We start from the raw sequence: 16,620 nt of genomic DNA, 5'->3' as shown, positions 1-16,620 counted from the left end.
TAGGTTCCTCCATGAAGCATTTTGGATAAAACACTGGTTTTAACAGGCAGCAGTCACTCTCCAACAGCACCTAATCTTAGGATTTCCAGCACTCCTAAATAGGAGTAAAAAGGGTATGAATGAGGGAATACTGGGAAAGTATAAATGGATTATGCACCGGGGTGCCAGGTTCTCTTCTTCACATTCTTCTTCTGCATCTCAGTGTTCAAAAAACCAAAACAAAAGCCAATCACACCACTCGCTTCACAGGCCAAGCCACTGAGATTTTGTTCTGCCCTTTTCACTTGCTGCTGGTAAACTGCAGGAAATTGTTATGCATCTTGTCCCTCTGTTTTAGCTTTCTGACACCTAATGGAGTAGTGCAGAGGAGAGCACTCTGGCATGTGTACAGGGTGCTCAGAAAATTCACCTGAAGCCACATTACTTGTCTTGAGATGTAGCCCTTGGTTTGAACCTGTTCTCTGTCAAGATTCTTACTGTCTTCTTTGTGTGCCTTTCTCAGTTTGAGGGTCTCTCTTTAAAAACATTTACTTTATGGGGTTTCTTCTGTCTTATGAAGCTGTCACTTTGCAATCTTTTTTGCTGTAGGGAGTTTTAGGTCTCAGGCAGCCTGTGTTCATGTCAACTCATGAACTAAGGAGAAAAAAATAACACCAAAGCAACCTTTCAGAGTCATTTTAGAAAAGAAACACGCCAAAACATGGCTGCAGGGATTTTAATTAAGGAGAAATCTTCTTCAACTGTCAAATTCCCTGTTCATTTCTCGAGGCTTCCATTTTCCAAATGGAAGATGGAAACAGCTGTTCTTATCTCAGTTTTCTTTGGTAGGCCTCACTGAGTTATTTTGTTTTCCTTTTTTCTTTGCTAATCTGAAGAACTCATTTATTGTTTTTAAATACACATAACCATTATTGCCTGTCTTCTCAGAACTAATTAGGTCTTGCAGTGTGTTTGGAAGAAAGGAAGGTGCATTTTAATGTTTAAAGTTGACAGAATTCTCAAGATCTTGAAAACTGTTCATGTTAGAAGCAGCTTTTATTTCTGTAAAAAAAACGGATTCACAAAAATCATACTCAGTATCTGTTGCATGAGCAAAGCCTTCCTCTCTCTATACTTCCTGATTAACAAAGACATGATCTCTTCAGGTGACTAACACAAGGAGTCTGAACTGCTGTCTCTCTTGAACTCTGATCAAAATTCTTGATCAACTCTGTAGCTTAGTAAATCAGGGCTTTAAAGTCATGCTTTCTTTCATAACAGACTGAGGTGTGACTTCCCTCCTGTCCTTTATTCAGTGTTCACTTAGCCACTGTAGTGTAGCAACAGGCCTTCCTGTGTTTCATGTGGGTTCTGCCACATGTTCCTTTCTGCTCTGTCGTCACTTACCACCAAGCAGAGATCTAAGTGCTGTTCCATCAGTGAGATTTCATTTCTGCTTTGTCAGTGGTTTGCAAGAAAAAAACCCTAGCAGGCTTCTACTGCTCTTCAGACCTGAGAGAAATGAGCCAAGGGGTCATGGCAGGGAGATGGGCAGACTAACACTACAATCATCTAACTCTTGCTTCCTTAACTAAGCAACCTATAAACTTACTTAACAGACTGTAGACTAGACAATGTCTTTGTATGCTTTCAGTCCTCCTGTTCAAGTCCCTAAAATCTGTCTCTCTACTGCTGATAAGCCCACTGGAAAGCCAGTCCCTTCTGGCCAGCCCCACAACCCCCCTGTTATATTTCCCAAGTTAAATCTGTTTCAATCCTTCAGCTGTGCCAGCAGCGCCCAGTAGCTGGAGCCTAGACAGCGGAACCAGAGAGACCCTGCCATTCCTGTCTGCCCACGCTGGGAGCATCTTGGCCCTACCAGTGCCTCCCCGAAGCCTGCCCCATGGTAAGGAAATGCCCAGTAGGCCTGCTGCATAAATCCTCTGGAGAGAAATCTGCACCATCTGAAAGCTGACCGTAGCCTTTTTCCCCCACCACCACATGAAAACGAATCAGAAACAAAAACCCAAAGTCTTTCCTGGTCTGCTCTGTTTGCACTGGACAAAGTTTTCAGTTCTTTTTCTCAAAATCTTCAGATCTGTTGCAGTCCTCACGGTAATATGGACTAGTGTACCTTTTCGGACTAGAATTAGGTGTGTGAGTGTGAAACTTGGCCCGGCTTCGTGACCATATTTAGTAGTAATTTAAGGTTACAAAGCTATTAAATGAAACCTCAAAAGTTCATTGTTTTATGAGCCTGTTGCCTTGCCATGAGATCCTTGATAACAGGGGTGGGTGGAAATATCACCGTGCTTCTCGTTAGCATTTTGTGTATGACAGATGCACTCTACAATGCTTGTCAGAAAGGAAACTCTAGGTTGGAGTTACCAGCATTTGGAGCTGTAACCTGGCATTACAGAGCCTGAATCCCAGCTCTTTGGCTGCAGTGAGGCAGCACCAGTCTGCATTTCTGATCCTTGTCTCATTCCAGGACACTACTCACTGCACTTTGATGCCTTCCATCACCAGCTCAGTGATGCTCCTCCGGCACTGCCTGCACGAACGTTGCGCAAGGTAAAAAGCAGGAAAGCAGAGAGGGGTGTAGAGGAAAAATAACAAACTCCTGAAGGAGTCCCCCTATTCTGCCCCCTCCAAGCAGCTTTTGAATACAGAAACACTGTTTTTAACATGCTAGTAACTTACATATAAGAAAATCCACTGAAAGCTCATAACCTATTCCAGAGTTGAATTCTATAGAAATAACTTACACATGTTCTAGGCTCTTTCACTTTCCTTCTTTGCATCATATACCGTGACGCAGGCACCCCAGTTTTCACCTCAACTACTGTTTAACAGCTCTGGTGGCGGTAAATGCACTTGTCTGCCCACAAGAGGTAATTTCATACAAGTCAGGGGAGGGTACATGTAATGCAATCAATCATCATTGACATTCTGAACACAAACAGAACTGCACCATTGTTAACATCACTGTCAAAAGCTGCAATGTGGAACAAGGTGCATCACTGCCTCCTTTTGTCAATTTTAACCTGGTTTTGTTTTTCTCCGACAGTCCCCACTTCATCCTATCCCTGCATCACCCACCAGTCCGCAGTCTGGTCTAGATGGAAGTAACTCCACTTTGTCCGGTAGTGCCAGCAGTGGTGTTTCTTCCTTGAGTGAAAGCAATTTTGGACATTCTTCTGAACCACCTCCTCGCACAGACACCATGGATTCTGTCCCCAGCCAGGCCTGGAACACTGATGAAGATCTAGAGACACCCTACCTCCCTGTCAGGTACAGTCTCTCTGAGCCTGATGTCCTAGAGTCACTCAAGTCCCAGCCATGCCGAAGCCACTCTGCTCCAACTGGAGTCATTCCTCAGGACACCATGGACCCTCCTGCTCTACCCCCCAAACCTTACCACTCCCGGCTGCCAAACATGGAGAACGAGGAGGGGATGATCATTGAAGATGATGACAAACACCGCCCACTGCATCGTAAAGTGTCCCAGCCAGTGAGTGGTGGAAAGGAAGAGCAGGCCAGGGTAGCATGGGAGCATGGCATCAGCGAGCAGTAGGGACAACTCCTGGTAAGCAGCCTGCATCATCATTCCAGGTCTGACTACAAAGCAGAGAGAGGAGGACTCGGAGAACAGCAAACCAATTTTCTACTGCCGCAAGTTTATGTCTGGAGCCCCAGAGCAATCGGGCCAGCATGGGAGGTTGCTGCTTTCCTTTTTAATTTCTTTTTACACCTTTCCATTATGTTTTTTAACTTTCTGTGCAGTGGACAGTTTACTCCTTCTGCAGTTTCTTAACCACATCGTATGGCAGATGAGCCATAGAGACTGGTAGAAGCTGAAAAATATACTTTCAAGCAGAGGGGGAAAAAAGGGGGAATGTGGCAAGTTGATTTTGAAACTGCTTTCCTCCTGGTTCTGAGACGCACACAAGTAGAAGCAGTTGCACTAGGGACCTATTTCTTTGCTGTACAGAAGTGAAAGCTCATTGCTGAAATCAGGGATTCTATGAACTGTCAGGCTGGAAGGTGCATGAGCTGCAGGCTGTGGAAAGATAGAAATTCTAAGAAGAAATTGGCTCTCTTGAGAGCAGGATTGTACATATCTGTGCAGTGATCTCCCTGCGTTGGTTCATAGGTGCTGAGGCAATCTAACCAGTGCTGATGCACTGATTTCCAAGATATCATTTCCAACAAACTCTGCCTCCTTTGTTTTTTTATGTACTGTTTGATTTCTTAAATTTGGCTTTCACTGGCTAAACCAACCTGCTTTCTCATTGGAACCACGTGCTATTCATCTGTGCTACAGAATGAGAGGGGGTTAGTAGCCATTGGAGCTGCAACCTAATTGTAGGCCTTTCCCGTGCCCAGCTTTGGGCAGGCTGTTGACACCAGCATTTCTATTCCAGTTAAAAAAATTAAAAAAAAAAAAAAAATAAAGAAAAACGCAACCAAATTGAGTTTCTTATGCCACAAGCTGGTTGATTGACCCAGCCAGGAAAGTTAAGGTGGCTTACATGCATCACATCCAACAATCCTTGCCTCAGGGCTGAACATCACAGTTCTCACCAACTTCCATCCCCCAGGAGCTGAGATTTATTCCCTGTTACCATAATGTCCTCGGTCCCCCCAAAAACCTCACTGCAGCTGGTGTGCAGAAAGAATCTCCATCCCTCAGAGTAGACAGAGAACACCAACATTCAAGAACTGCCCAGTATATAGTGTACACCCTAGAGTCAGGGATCTTAAAGGCAACCTGTAAAGAAGAAATGTTGCTTTCCTCTTTTGCTTCTTTAGAACATATAAAGAAGCTTTAAGAGCTTCTTCTCTATTCTGGAAGGTCGATTTCTTTTGTCCTCAGGCAACAATACAGCCTTCCCCCAACCCCTCCATCACCACCTTTGTTTTTAAGAGCTTCTTCTTTTTAAGATTCTTCTTTACGAACTTCTTCTCTATTCTAGAAGGTTGATTTCTTTTGTCCTCAGGCAGCAATACAGCCTTCCCCGAACCCTTCCATCACCGCCTTTGTTTTTATTGACAGATTCCGGAACAAACCCAAGAAACAGAGCTATGCAGAGGTGAAGACAGTACAAACCTATGAACACCAAACAAGCCTTTTAATCAGTATTTGCTTAGTTCAAGTACATGACAAACCAGGAAAAAATTCTGTGGGTAACAGAACCAAGGTCTGTTCTTTGAAAAGAACACCGAGAAATCTTTTCATTCCTGTTTTCCTAATTTTTTTCAAGAAACTTTAATTGAGAGTATCAAATACTTATTTAGATAAGCAACGTTCCTTCCCCTGACCATGCCCATCTCAGCCTTCCTTAGAACCCCCTTCACCACCGACTCCAAAGCATGCTCCAGAGGATGCGAACCTACCACCCTCTTTCTTACCACTGAAAAATCTGAAGCAAATTCAGGTCAGAGACTTACCTCCACTATAGAAATTAGTGTCAGAAACAGGAATAGCACTCAATTTTTATACTGAATTCTTGCCCTAACCACAGAGTTTCTCATGCCACAAACAGCATAAAGAAGCAAAAAAGGATTATTATAAATCTTTTACAGGTCACCTTTAGCACTACCTCTAAATACAGGACTGGGCAGAGTACATTGCTTCTGAACTCTCCTAAAGATGGTCTGTTTGTACAAAGCCTGGACTCGGCGGTTGTATGAAGGGGATTTTAAGAGGATTTGTTTATTTTCTTTCTCAAGCTCTAGCCCATGCAAAACTACTAAGTTATGAATTTGTTTCTTAAATGGCCTGTTTGGCTGGAACAAAATCTCTCTTGCTTCCTCTATTTTGTTACTAACACAGGCTGCTTGTAATCATTATATCCTTCACAATTAAGACAACAATAATAAAACCTGGCCTATAGTGGGTGTTTCATCTCCACCAGGAAGGAGTTTTTCAATGCTAGGACAGTCCTAACCATTAAAGAACCAAGCTGGATCTCTGATATAGAACACATGTGAAAACTCAACTCAAAATCATGTTTTTGGTGAAGGTAAGTCAAGATAATTCCTCAGAAGTGAGTGAAATATGTTCACATATGCTATTCTCCAGTCTGACTGAGACTCTTCAAGTGAAGGTTTCAATTCCATCTCCCCTGCCCCTAATGGGTTTTTTTGGGTTTGTTTGGTTGGTTTTTGTTATTGTTTGGCAGGAAGATTAACAGCAGTAAATGTAGTGACTTACTGAGCTTCCTTACTGCAAAAACCCAGCAGGTCTTGCAGATAAAACCAAGAATGCAACCAACATGGGACTAAGTCCCAGTCAGCTGGAAAACCTGCCCACTAGAGCTCTAATCAGTCTCCCAAAACATACCATCCTGCTCTGATGAAAGACATAGTACTACAGCAGTGAGTCCATTTTGGGAGTCTGACATTACTATGTATTTGTAAGGGTTTGAAGATCAATCAGATCATGTATATAAATGCCTTGTTAATGGCAGTGCCACACAGAGAAGGACAGAATAGATCGCTGAATTTACCAAATTTAGGCTTCTGTGGAGTTAAATTTCTGTTACTGTTCTGGTATCTACCATGTGTTCTGTCTCCTTTTTCAGTGCTTGCCTTAAAGGGGACAGAAGATAGAAAGACTTAATTAAGATTTTGGGAATGTCGGAACTAATACTTCTTGGAACTAATACTTCTCTGTAGGGTGAGGTGTCTTACAGCATAGTACAACTCCAACACCAAGCTCAGTTCTGGAGTAGGAGGAAGCAACAGCAGTTGTTGCACTTGCCCAGCAGGACTGAAGATTCCTTGTATAAACCACAGCAACAGGATGTTTTGAACAGGACCTTGTCATTCTATATCTAACTGTAATTCAAACTTAATATGTACTTGCCTTCATTGGGTTTTCTTTGCGTAACAAAATAGCATGTGTACTCCTGAGAAAATTGGTGGAATTCTGCTACAAATCTCTCACTGGTCCCATCTGAAACAAAAATGAGAAGGAACTACAGTAGTAGAAGAAAAGCAATTAAAACAATTTCTCTGAATCCTACAGTTTTTCTCCAGTGGTTGGGTCGGGTTTATTACTATGTGCAAGACCAAGATTCTTTTCCTCCTTTTGGTTTTTAGCTTACTTACCCTTTCTTAGGTAAGGGATATTGCATATCCCTTCTGTGGGAGAATCAGCCAAAACTGGGGAGGCTGGAGAGAGCAAGAGCCTTTGGGAAACAAATTACGTGATATTTAAAATTTCCTCTGATCATGCTTCTTTGTAAATACCCCCATTTGAATGCTGTGTATTTGTACAGGAAATTGAGCAAAAAATGTATAGATTGTGATGTCTGACTGGTATTCTGCCCTGTAAATGTGTTTTTAACCTCTGGCATTCTGTGCTTATTTAAAAAAAGGCAAAGACCTCTAACCACTTCTCTTTTGTGTATTCATGTTTAAAATAAAATGAAAACAGCTATCTTATCTATAATGGAAATCCAATTTAAAAGGAAACAAAATAATTTGTACAAGTGTCCTAAAGGTACTTCATTGTATATATTGTGATAGCATGTTTCCAGAACCAACAAATAAGTGGTGTGAATTTTAGATGTAAATATCTACCATTTGTTTTGGGTTTCTTTCCCTTACCCATTCACTCGACTGCTGTGATGTGGAATTAAAGATTAATACCTGACATTAAAACGGTAGAGCTGTATGTTCATTGTTGTCCTCCAGCTAGGGTTATCCTCAGGCTAAACCCTCAGGTTCACAAGGAATGTGGGAACAGCCATCGCTTCCCATTTTTGTGTCAGTGAGGAAAATGGGGGTGGCCAAAAGGGCCTTGTGGCTGTTAAGCGTTGTGAGGAAACAGCTTCCACATTATCCTCTTAGCTGACAGTATACTATTCTATTTAATATCAACTTCTTAAAGCAAGCACCAGGCACATCCACCAGCCAGTCCAGTCAGGTGGATTTACATTTACACCTGGAACAGCTGGGGACACAGCCTCGAAGCAATACTTTCAGAGATGAGCTGAATCAGCGATTAGCTCTCCTGTATATAAGTCAATGCACAGATCGTTACTTGATGAGTGACACATCACTTCTTTTATTGCAGTAGCAAGACATTTTGGGAGTGATGTAATTTCTCAATCTTAGGTATTTAAATACCAATCATTTTAACAGAATAGGTGAGGAAGACTAGTAATCATACACAAAGAAACACAGCTTTTGGGAATTAAAGGCCACAGTGACTTCCACACACAAGTAACCTCAAAGATATGCATTTTCTTCTGTTACCACTAATTAAGCATGTCAAGGAACATGAGACAGAAAAAGTAAGCTTTCTCCCATCCTGTCTTGAGGAACCAATAAAAAAAAAAACAAAACTTGTCCCAAAAGACGTTTAGCAGTAAGATCTAGTAACAGCTGTCCACAGGGTGTACACAAACTGCCAGACCACCCTTGTCATTAAGTCCATGCCACACACAAATAATATAATGAGAAGAGAAAAGCTGTAACAAAGTACTTCAAAGTGCATCTAAAGTACCAAAGTGTGGCTTAGCTAAAGTGTTCCCCTGACACCTGAAAAACAGCTGTATAAATCAGATCCAAGCGCAGGAATCAAAAACATTATTTGGCACAACAAAAGATACGTGAAGCCCTCAGCTTTAAACAAGAGTGAAGAAAAAATATCTACTTTCTGTTAAAACCAGAATCTTTTTCAGTGCAAGTCAAATACTTAAATAAATTATTAATTTATTTATTAAAATAAAATTGAACCAGTAAGTGACAGGTGAGGTCAAGGATATCATCGGGGTGGGTTAGGGTGCCTGTGATTCAGCCCTGTACCTAATGTGGAGTATTTTCACAGCCCAATGGAACCCGAGTGATTTCCATAACATTGAGGACATGACATGAAGGGTAAGGAATGAAAGATTGACTGAGGCTGGGAGGGAACCTGCTTGAGATCTCTAGAACATCCAATTCAAAGCAAAGTCATACCAGGTTGCTCACAGTTTTATCCAGATGGGTTTATGGCATGACTCAAGCCCAGCTGGTAACTCAGAACCATGCTACCACTCACTCACCATCCCCCCACTTTCTCCCCCCTGCTCCTGGAGGTATGGGGAAGAGAACTGAAAGACTGTAAACCCCACGGGTTGAGATAACAGTCCAGTAACTAAAGTACAATGCAATATAAAACTACTGCTGCTACCACCAATAATAATGATAAGGGAAATAACACAGGGAGAAAATATAAAGCTAAAAAAGGAAAAGAAAAAAAACCCTAACAAACCAACAACAACAAACACAAGTGATGCACAACACAACTGCTCACCACCTGCTGACCAATACCCAGCCTGACCCAAGCAGCCATATGCCCTGCAGGGTGACTCCCCCCAGTTAATATACTGGGCATGATGTGCTGTGGTATGGAATACCTCTTTGGCTAGTTTGGGTAAGGTGTCCTGTCTCTGCTCCCTTCTGGCTTCCCGTGCCCCTCCTCAGTGCCCCTCCTCACCGGCAGAAAGCATGAGACTGAAGTCCTTGATCAGACTAAGCATTATTTAGCAACAACTAAAACACTGGTGTGTTACCAGACTAAACTTGAAAACACAGCACTGCACCAGACACATACTAAGGAGAAAAATTACTGTTACATCTGAGCCCAGGACATTATGAAAAACTTCCATCCCTGGCAGTACACACACCTTGGGAAACAGCTTCCCATGTCTGAGTCACATTATAGCCAAAGCTTCTCTTTCTACTGAGCCTGACCCCAATGTTTGAGGCCACTGCCTCATACAGTGCTCCTGTCTTGCACCATAGTGTCATGGAAACCTCACCATAGGCAGTACAAATCTGTTACATCCTCCCTGCAAAGCCCTCCATCGGCTAGGCTGAACAAGCCCAGCTCCATCAGCCTCTGCTAAGAGGAGACGTGCTCCAACCCAAACCATCTCTGTGGCCCTACACTGAATTTCTGTCACTTGCCAATGTATCTCTGGCATTGTGGAGCACCAAAACCCGGACAAGTAGTGTGGATATGGTGTAACAAGAGGTAAGCAGGATATAATGATTTCCCCTAGCTGTGCTCCTGCTCATACAGCCTGTCGTGGTTTAAACCCAGTCAGGCAACTTGCTCACTCACTCCCAGTAAGTGGTGCCAAGTTGACAACAATCGAGGGCCGCCCCCCCCCCCCCCACCGGGGCTCTCCCCTTCCCTGCTCCCGGAGGAACAGGGAGGAGGATCAAAAGAGTGCAACTCCCACGGGTTGAGACAAGAACAATCCAGCAACCAATGTACAACACAAATCGCCACTGCTACCACCAACGACAACAACAACAAGGGAAAATAACAAGGGAAGAGAACACGATACCACTGGCCAAGAAACGAGTCCCACCCAGGAGCCCGTGTCCTTCTGGGTAACTCCCAGTTACCCCCCACCCCGGGCATGACGAGCTGTGGTATGGAATACCTCCCTGGCTAGCCCAGGTCAGGCGCCCCATCTCTGCTTCCTCACAGCTTCCCCTCCTCCCTGGCAGAGCATGAGCCTCACAAAGTCCTTGGTCAGGGTAAACATCACTTAGCAACAACTGAAAACATCGGCTTCACCAATACTGTTCCCAGGCTGGAAGTCAAAACACAGCACTGCACCAGCTAACACAAAGGAAAAACATGACTGCTACTGCTGAACCCAGGACACAGCCCAAGATGCTGTTGGCCTTAAAGATGTTGATATTTTGCCTAGAGTAACCCAAGGAACACCAGAGCCTCCCACAGAGCTGCTCCCCACGTAGGCAATCCCTGGTCTTGGTCTATGGCTTTTGTCTGCTGTAGGGGAAAGACTCTGTGTACTTCCGGATTGGATATCATGAGGTTCCTATTGGCCAATGCTTCCAGCCAGTCTAGGTAACTTGGCATGGCAGCCCTGCCCTCCGATGTAGTGTCTTCTCTGCTATAAATCTTAAGAAAACCATGTAACATGAGACATATTACATGTCATCTATAAATGTTATGAAAAACAATCACCTTCTCATCTCCTCCAGGTCATTTAAAAAACACATTAAACAGGGTAGGCTGCAGGACAGAGCCCAGCTGCCTGACAGAGCCCGGCTGCCCAACAGAGCCCAGCTGCAGGACAACTGCTTCCTGGGCTCCTGTCTCGCACCACTAATGTCTGAAGCCAGGGAGACACTGGTCAGACTGAAATCTGAACACCACGTTCAAACACCTCTCCTTAGCTAAATTAATACTTCATCACAGTTTTAATCTATGACTTGTGCAACTCACTATGAACCACAGAATCATAGAATCAACCAGGCTGGAAAAGACCTTTAAGATCATCAAGTCCAAGCTTACTCACCCAGCACTGCCAAGTCCTCCACTAAACCATGTCACTAAGCACCTAATCTACAAGAAACACTACCTTACAGCTCTCCTTTCAGTCGGCTATCTTTATCAAGCTGATAAAATGAAGATTCAGCCCCTTACGCCTCTACATAAATATGTCTCTATTTGTAGGCTCTTAACAAATCACAGACACACAGCCAATATTCAGAAGGATATATACACACACACTACCTAGGCCAGAGCCAAGAGGCCCTAACTGCAGGCGTTCTCCTTACTATTATAATTCACATACTGCTTCTCCCTTCTCACGGGCCTTAATATCAATCTTACATAAATCAAAACAAAATTTGGAATAGTAGTAGTTCCACCACACTCCAGCTTCTATTCAGCATTTGTTCACAGCAATAATGTGTTGCATTTTTCCACCAAACTAACAACATGGTTTCACCTCCATCCTGAAAAAGCACGCACTGTCCTCACAGTCTAACCCCTGAAGCTGAACCCCTCATCCACTCTGACAGCAATACACTGATTTGCATTCTCAGACTGCAAAGCCAGCAAAAGTCCAGTCCACAGAGCAGCCTCACCATGAACACACAGCCTCTATCCCTCACCTAACTTGACCCTCTAACAACTCCAGCCCCCACAGAGCTACCAAGCCAAGTGAACTCTCCAGCTGACTCTGAACATGCTACTATACCCCTGTAAGCCTGTAGTGGCTGGGTGGTTAGCCCAGAGAAGGATTCAGACAGACCTTCAAACAGCCTTCTGGTGCCTAAAGGGGCAGACAAGAAAGGTGGGGAAGGACTCTTCATCATAGAGTGTAGTAATCAAAGGAGGGGGTAATGACTTTAAACTGGAAGAGGGTAGATTTAGATTAGATATTACTAATAAATCCTTCACTGTGAGGTTGGTAAGGCCCTGGCACACTTTTCCCAGAGAAGCTGGGGCAGCCCCATCCCTGGCAGTGTTCAAGGCCAAATGGCACGGGGCTTGGAGCAACCTGGTCTAGTGGGAGGTGCCCCTGTCTGTGGCAGGGGGCTGGAACTGGATGAGCTTTAATGTCCCTTCCAACACAAACCATTCTGGGATTCTATGCCCTCTTCTTATCAGGCCACTATTTAAAAAGCTGAGCATAGTCAACTCTCCCATTAGTCCCACCCTCTGTACTTACTGGACCACCAAGGAGATGTACTGCAGGAGCCCTCAGCACAAAACAAACATTTATAGCTACCTGGTTCCTCTACATTTTCTTAATAGCATTTTCAGCTATAGCAACTGCCCAGTTAGAAACAACCTGAATCCCAACTTTGGCTTTATCAACACGGAACAGAAGCAAACCATTTCAACGCTGGAATCAACTTCTGCTTCCAGCAGTTCCTTCTCCCTAACCATGCCCTTTTCTGCATGCAGAATTGAAAACAGATATTCTGTTTAGGTATTATTTATGTCACCCACCCTTCTCTCTCTCACACATGCCCAGATACAATGGAATAATGCCTAGCCTTCACTGTAAAACCACCAATGCCCTAGAAAAATGGAGTCACAGGTCTACATTCTATACAGTCACATGTAACACTAAACTCCTAGCAGACTGCTCATCAATAATCACAGCACTCTGTGGTATCATCACACCTGATTCCAAAAGTCTGCAAAAATTATTACCAGAAGTCGTTAGGGGTTTACTCCTCACTCAGCCACGTTCCAGCTCTAAATCATAGAACGGTTTGGGTTGGAAAGGGTCTTAAGATCACCCAGTTCCAACCCCTTGACACATGCAGGGACGCCTTACACTACAGCAGGTTGCTCCAAGCCCTGTCCAACCTGGCCTTGAACACTGCCAGGAATGGGGCATTCACACTTCTTTGGGCAGCCTGTTCCAGTGCCTCACCACTCTCACAGTAAAGAATTTCTTCCTTACATACAACCTAAATCTCCTATTTAAGTTTGAACCCATTGCCCCTTGCCCTATGTGGTGGTGCATCCCTCCCTCTCCTGTATCCCTCTGCTTCCACAAGAATTCCTGTTAGGCCCCAGCCTTTGGACAGATGGCAGGAGTTGGATGGATGGGTGCTTCCTGGCTGTATCAGGAACTCTAATTGCCTAAGGGAAGCTCCACACAGATAACAAGAAAACTTGGATACTCCCTTATCATATCAGGAGTTCTTTTGAGATGGTAAATTATTCACCAGCAAAGATGTGATCCCAGGATAAGGACATTTTAATTCCTGCAACAGGAGGGGCCTGACAGGATTTCTTCCACACATTTTTACATTTTTATTCCAGTGCAAGTGATCAACTACAAAGTGATTTAGCTGTAATGAAAGCATGAAGGGGAGTATCGGCCCTTTTTTGAGCTATGGAGACAGGGGTTTTCTGGAGACAAATCTAAGGCTAGTCCTCAATCCAAGCCTGTCTAAATCATCACCAATTCAGACACGATCTCTCCCTGTACGTAACAGAGCAAACCTTGCCATTGAACTCTGTTGAACCACATATTTATAAATTTCTATTAAAATTACTTTTGTTAGTAACTCTGTCCATTATTCTTTTAGCAATCCTAAACATTCAGTTTCATGACATCCTATCACTACAGTCCCTGATGAAGAGTCCCTCTCCTGCATCCTTGTCAGCCCCTTCAGGTACTGGTACAGCAACTCTCCTTTTTCCCAGGACTTCACTTCTATTTGGCTTAGCTAATGCTATGACCAAACCCACAGTCAAACATTTGCACGAGCATGGGGAACAAACACAACCACCTACGTCTCTCACAGTATTCTGCAGGGTGTATAATGGACACAACAGTAGCAACCTCCTCAAAAGAGAGCCAATACTTTCTGTTTAATCAACCTAATTGCACAATTCAGGACAGGACTAGAAACCCTCATCACTGGCTCCTACATCCTTTGCATCTTCATAATAATAATGTAAAACTCCACCCAAGTTTTGTCTACCTCAAATTCTCACAGACAAGACGACCTCACTTCCCTCCTTGTTCTTGTAAGATCCCTATTTATTTCGAAGAGGGAATTAATTAATATCCTCCTGCAGCTATAGTTGTAACTCAAACATTAAAACAGCAGTAAAACAGGAGCTAAAGCTTCCTTAACAACCTAGGGGTTTTTTAACAATAAAAGCAACTGACTTTTGCATCCCAAACTAAATCCTCAGCTCAATCACACTTGAAAGGTAAGACATTAGGAACCATGGATCTTCATGCAACCCAAAGTATACCGAGCCATGACTCTGGGGCTCAACCAGTCTTCTGAATATTTCCACTTACTGCTTATACATGTAGAAATCAAGGAATACATTTAAGCAAAAGAAAGGGGGAGTGGGCAGAAATAGGCAGTTTTTTGCTTTTCCAACACCCATCCAACTTAGACTGGTAAAAGTCAGAATGTCCCAACACCACTGAGGACCTGCACAAACTGTCTATCATCCATGTTTTGGACATGACAAATCCCTAATGTGCCAGAGAAACAATGGCTGGAGGATGGTAGAATGAACAGAACCCTAGAAACCTTCCTTGCCAGGGACCAAAAGAGAAGCAAAAGGTCAAATGAAGGCAACCCTTCCTAGCTGCTGGAAGGCTAGAAGATAAACTACAAGTAACAAGAAGTGGGTGGGTGGGAAATAATCAAAAGAAGTCTTTGTTTTTCCAAAGAGTCATCTGGGGATCCTATACTGAAATACACAGAGAGGATCATTCCCCAAACCCAAATAAAAATCACTCATATCCTGTCACACAGCCCGTCCTACAAAAGGGTCAAAAATTCCTGCTTTGTCTGAATAGCTGTTTTGTAACTGCATTCCTTTGATAGTTAAATTCAGAACTGGGAGAATTCAGGAGCTTCACAATAAGGAGGAAGTTTAAGCCCTACTTCCAACTAATTAATAAGCCACTTCATCTTACAGCTCTCTTGGCCACTATTCTGGTAAGAAACAAGGGTAATGTAAGTAACATAAACCACTGAAGTGACTTCTGTGGGCAATCAGCATAAATTCAGAAAAGCCAATAATCTTCTGAAGTACATCAATATGGAGTAATGGTGGGAATCATTATGGGCTGATTTTTAAAACACAGGCAGTAATACCACTACCAAACTTAACAAACCCATTTTGAGCAATAACAAGATCTAGAAAGGTGAAAAGCCACCCCTCTGCCCGGTAACCACAGGTTATTTATTCACACTGGTGAGATGGCATCCTAATTACTACTCACCTTCGAGGTGATCTTGGCTGAACCCAGCTGTTCCTACTCCCCTGCCTCTCACCTCATCAGGCTTATAATTGGCAGCTGATGACCTGCAAGAAAATTCAGGCTTAGAGACTAGAAAATTCCCCACAGATCATGGCTTTGCTTGGAGCAGCTGGGCTACCTCTGTAGTATTCCTGTGCCAAAGAGCTCATCAAGCTGTAGCACAGGGTTATATGACTTTGCCTCTACCTTCTTTTACTAAACCGATATCCTAAAATGCGTACAGTTAGACATACAGGTGCACGCTCCTCACACTGACCTGCAGTTTCAAAGGGATGTGGGAATGAAAGGCAACAGGCCAGTAACTGGGTTAGCAAGAACTTAAAAAGTAAATAAATAAATTTAAATGAATTTGTTTGCTTGACTCTGCAGAACAGCCACCCACGAAGCCAGTAACAAGGAGCACACAGGTTCCTATTGTAACTACCCACCTTCCAGCTATCCCCTCAAATAAATCGGCTTTGTAACTCACAGGGCGTACAAGCATAACCACAAGGCACCAGCAAAGGGCTTCACCAGCGTGCACCCCAAGGCTGAGGAGAAGCATGGCTGCACTCTCCATGGCCCCGCTGAACGCCTCACCCAGCCTCTCACCACACACCCTCAGCCCACAGGAGCCTGCAGCTCCCACAGGCACCAAACCCCACGCTGCTCGAGGGCGGCAGGCGGGCATCCGCCTCACCCTCACCTCACACCTCACACCTCACCCCTCACACTCACCTCACACTCCAACACGGCCTGCAGACAAAGAGCTCCTCCCGCACCGTGCCGCTCGGCTCGGCCCCAGAGCAAGGTCTGACCCCTCAACACAACCCCGCCACAGGTGTGAGAATCTGCCCCTCTACAAGATGGCGCCCACAGCCAGGCGGGAAGAAGCGCACGAGGACGTTTTGCCCTTAATAAAAATGGCGGCTGAAAGAGGCGGAGAACCTCGCCTCGAGCCGGCATTCCCCCCCCTCTCCTCCAATCAGCGGCCGCCAACTCTCCCGTGGAGGCCGCGGAGCTACCAATGGGAGCAGGCAGCGTGGAAGCCGGGCAGGGAGCGGGCCAA

At 44.2% G+C, this 16,620-nt stretch overlaps 1 protein-coding gene and 1 long non-coding RNA gene across 10 annotated transcripts in view; one reads left to right on the top strand and one right to left on the bottom strand.

The window, feature by feature from the left end:
• DOCK3 (dedicator of cytokinesis 3) overlaps positions 1–4,443 on the top strand; it is a 205,349-nt gene extending 200,906 nt beyond the window's left edge. For 7 of the 9 annotated variants that reach the window (XM_062610197.1, XM_062610194.1, XM_062610199.1 and 4 more), the window contains 3 exons: positions 1,763–1,885; positions 2,471–2,553; positions 3,050–4,443. In XM_062610197.1, coding sequence (XP_062466181.1) covers positions 1,763–1,885; positions 2,471–2,553; positions 3,050–3,556 — 713 coding nt within the window. In that variant the 3' untranslated portion in view covers positions 3,557–4,443. The remainder of the gene's footprint in view (positions 1–1,762; positions 1,886–2,470; positions 2,554–3,049) is intronic. The other 2 variants (XM_062610198.1, XM_062610195.1) reach the window with 1 other exon arrangement.
• Positions 4,050–5,247, bottom strand: LOC134159365 (uncharacterized). Its single transcript, XR_009963123.1, has 2 exons — positions 5,007–5,247; positions 4,050–4,884 (listed from the first exon to the last, which is right to left on the bottom strand). It is a non-coding gene; the product is annotated as an uncharacterized LOC134159365 (long non-coding RNA).
• Positions 5,248–16,620: the final 11,373 nt, after the last annotated feature.

The sequence above is a fragment of the Pezoporus occidentalis genome, unplaced genomic scaffold (assembly GCF_034315485.1).
Source record: "Pezoporus occidentalis ecotype Australia unplaced genomic scaffold, CSIRO_AGI_Poc_V1 ctg145, whole genome shotgun sequence".
NCBI classification, from domain to species: domain Eukaryota; kingdom Metazoa; phylum Chordata; class Aves; order Psittaciformes; family Psittacidae; genus Pezoporus; species Pezoporus occidentalis.
Note: the sequence above shows the minus strand (reverse complement) of the source record. Positions and strands in the feature narration are given on the sequence as shown.